This window comes from Microtus ochrogaster, chromosome 5 (genome assembly GCF_000317375.1).
Source record: "Microtus ochrogaster isolate Prairie Vole_2 chromosome 5, MicOch1.0, whole genome shotgun sequence".
Taxonomy (NCBI): Eukaryota; Metazoa; Chordata; class Mammalia; order Rodentia; family Cricetidae; genus Microtus; species Microtus ochrogaster.
In genome coordinates this window covers 32,079,016-32,081,448 of record NC_022012.1, presented here as the reverse complement: position 1 = coordinate 32,081,448, position 2,433 = coordinate 32,079,016, and the positions used below count along the sequence as shown (strand labels likewise).

At 39.0% G+C, this 2,433-nt stretch overlaps 1 protein-coding gene across 1 annotated transcript; it reads right to left on the bottom strand.

Annotated features, from left to right (window-relative positions):
* Window positions 1–1,251: 1,251 nt before the first annotated feature.
* LOC101980403 (olfactory receptor 8B8-like) lies at window positions 1,252–2,190 on the bottom strand. The gene has a single exon (XM_005347084.2). It carries the CDS (start codon window positions 2,182–2,184, stop codon window positions 1,252–1,254), a length of 933 nt encoding a protein of 310 aa, XP_005347141.1. The 5' UTR covers window positions 2,185–2,190.
* Between the last annotated feature and the right edge of the window lie 243 nt (window positions 2,191–2,433).

Genomic DNA, 2,433 nt, shown 5'->3' with positions numbered 1-2,433 from the left:
CACCACTGCCTGGCTAGCCTCGAACTCACAGAGATCCACCTGCCTCTGCCTCCCAAGTGCTGGGATTAAAGGCGTGCGCTACTACCACCTGGCAGGCCTCAAACTCACAGAGATCCACCTGCCTCTGCTTCCCAAGTGCTGGTATCAAAGGTGTGCACCACCACCGCCCAGCCAAGTCACTTTGCATCAGACCAAATCTGCCACTGTGGTGGCTTTTGTGCAAAACCGCAGATACTTGAGCTTCTGCTAATTCAGGCAGTGGGGTTCCACTGCAAACTTAGCCAAGGCAGGCAGAATGGGCCCAGTGTGTCTCAGACTCGGCACTAGGGCCGAGTCACGAACTTAAAAAGAGCACCCAGGAGGGTGCCTGTGTTAGCTAGCGGGCTACCCGCTTGAGTCGGGGGCAAAATAGCCCGACGTTGGATGCCAAAATGTAATGGCATAAATGAATGCAGACAGATTGTAAAATATATATATACATACATATATATATACATATATATGTGTATATATATATATACAGCTTTAATAGACTTACAGGACCACCATTCCCATGGAGACCAGGAAAGCAGAAGCAGCGGCTGGGAGCACGCTCACCAAATTTATATGCAAACATTAACCCGAGGCGAACATGCCCCCTAAGGGGCGGAACTTATCCCTACAGGTACAAATTGAAATAGATCTGACAGATGGTTTAAGAAGTTATATAACACTACAAAGGAGAATCTACAGAAAGGAGACAAGGCATCATTCTGACTTACATTCCCAAAGACACATTATGAGCAAATATGAAAAACTCAAAACCACTGACCAAAGATCTGACTTGTGTTACTCTACTTGATCAATTGACAAAATCTCCTCTTTTTCTGAAAGCACTAGGACTTCAAAATGAAAATGGTAAAGTGAAAAAAGTATTCCTTAATAATAGGCTTAATTAAATGTAAGACAAAATTCTTGAATAATCTTGGAAATGGTAAAAAAAAAAGAAAAAGACTTACTCTAAAAATACTAAAAACAAATTTTAAAATAATTCAAATTTCCTTTATTAGAATATGAAATAAATGAGTTGCATTGATTAAGATAGAATGCATCTATATTCCAAGATATCATATGGTGAGTTTAAACACTACATTTAAAACAGGATAATGCCTAGGGAGAAAAGTATTCTCAATATTATGCCAGGGAGCATTTTAAGTAACTATAAAGTGCCCACATTCTGTGTAGCCACAGGCAGAATCATGTATTCTCCATTCAAAATTTCCATCTTCTCATATTTTTTCTCAAGGCCATTTTTACATCTTTGTTCCTCAAACTGTAGATTAAGGGGTTCATCATGGGAACCACATTGGTGTAAAAGACAGAAGAGGTTTTTCCTTGATCCATAGATGAAGAAGAAGATGGTTTAAGATACATGAATGCCCCTGATCCAAAGAACAGAGAAACAGCAATTATGTGGGAACTGCAGGTACTGAAGGCCTTGGACCTACCCTCGGCAGAGTTGATACGGAAGATACTGGAGAGAATGAAGCCATAAGAGATAAAGATAGTGATGCTGGGAACAATAATGTTTATGCCTACCACAATGAACACTACAAGCTCATTAATATAGGTGCTGGTGCAGGAGAGCTGCATCACAGGGAGGATGTCACAGAAGTAATGGTTGATAGTATTTGCATCACAGAAGGTCAGTCTCATCATACATCCTGTGTGAGCCATGGCACCAGAAAATGCCATTGCGTATGTACAAAGCATAAGGCTCAAACATAATTTAGGGGACATGACAACAGCGTACAAGAGTGGATTACAGATAGCCACATAGCGATCATAGGCCATTGTTGTTAGGACATAACATTCAGAAATGACAAAGAAACAAAAGAAATAGAGCTGGGTCAAACATCCCATATAAGAAATGACATTCTTACTTAATATAAAGTTCATCAACATTTTTGGTGTGAATACAGTAGAATAACAGAGGTCTATGAAGGACAAGTTAAAGAGGAAAAAGTACATTGGGGTGTGAAGGTGTGAATTTAGTACAATTAGAATTATCAAACACAAATTCCCAAATGCAGTAGCGATATACATTGCTGAAAACACAAAGAACAGGGGTATTTGGAGATCAAGTTGGTCTGTTAATCCTACCAGAATGAATTCAGTCACTAAAGAAACATTTTCAGAAGCCATGTTTCTCCAAATGAATCTGCAGAAACAGGAAAAATTATCCCATTAGAAAATGATGCCCTTGTTCTATCATGATTTCTTGATGTGTGGGTTGGAAATCTGTTAGAATGACCACTCCTGAACACATAAGTTGTGTGGAGTATAGCCAAATTATCATACACAGGTAAGGACAGTTGTAAAAAATGTAAATATAATTTATAGAAAAATGATGAATGAGAATAGATGAGAAGAGAAACATTCTATATCATATAG

Bases quoted from the DNA above. Each gene is read 5' to 3' on its own strand.
- LOC101980403 (XM_005347084.2), bottom strand. From the start codon at position 2,184: ATGGCTTCTGAAAATGTTTCTTTAGTGACTGAATTCATTCTGGTAGGA.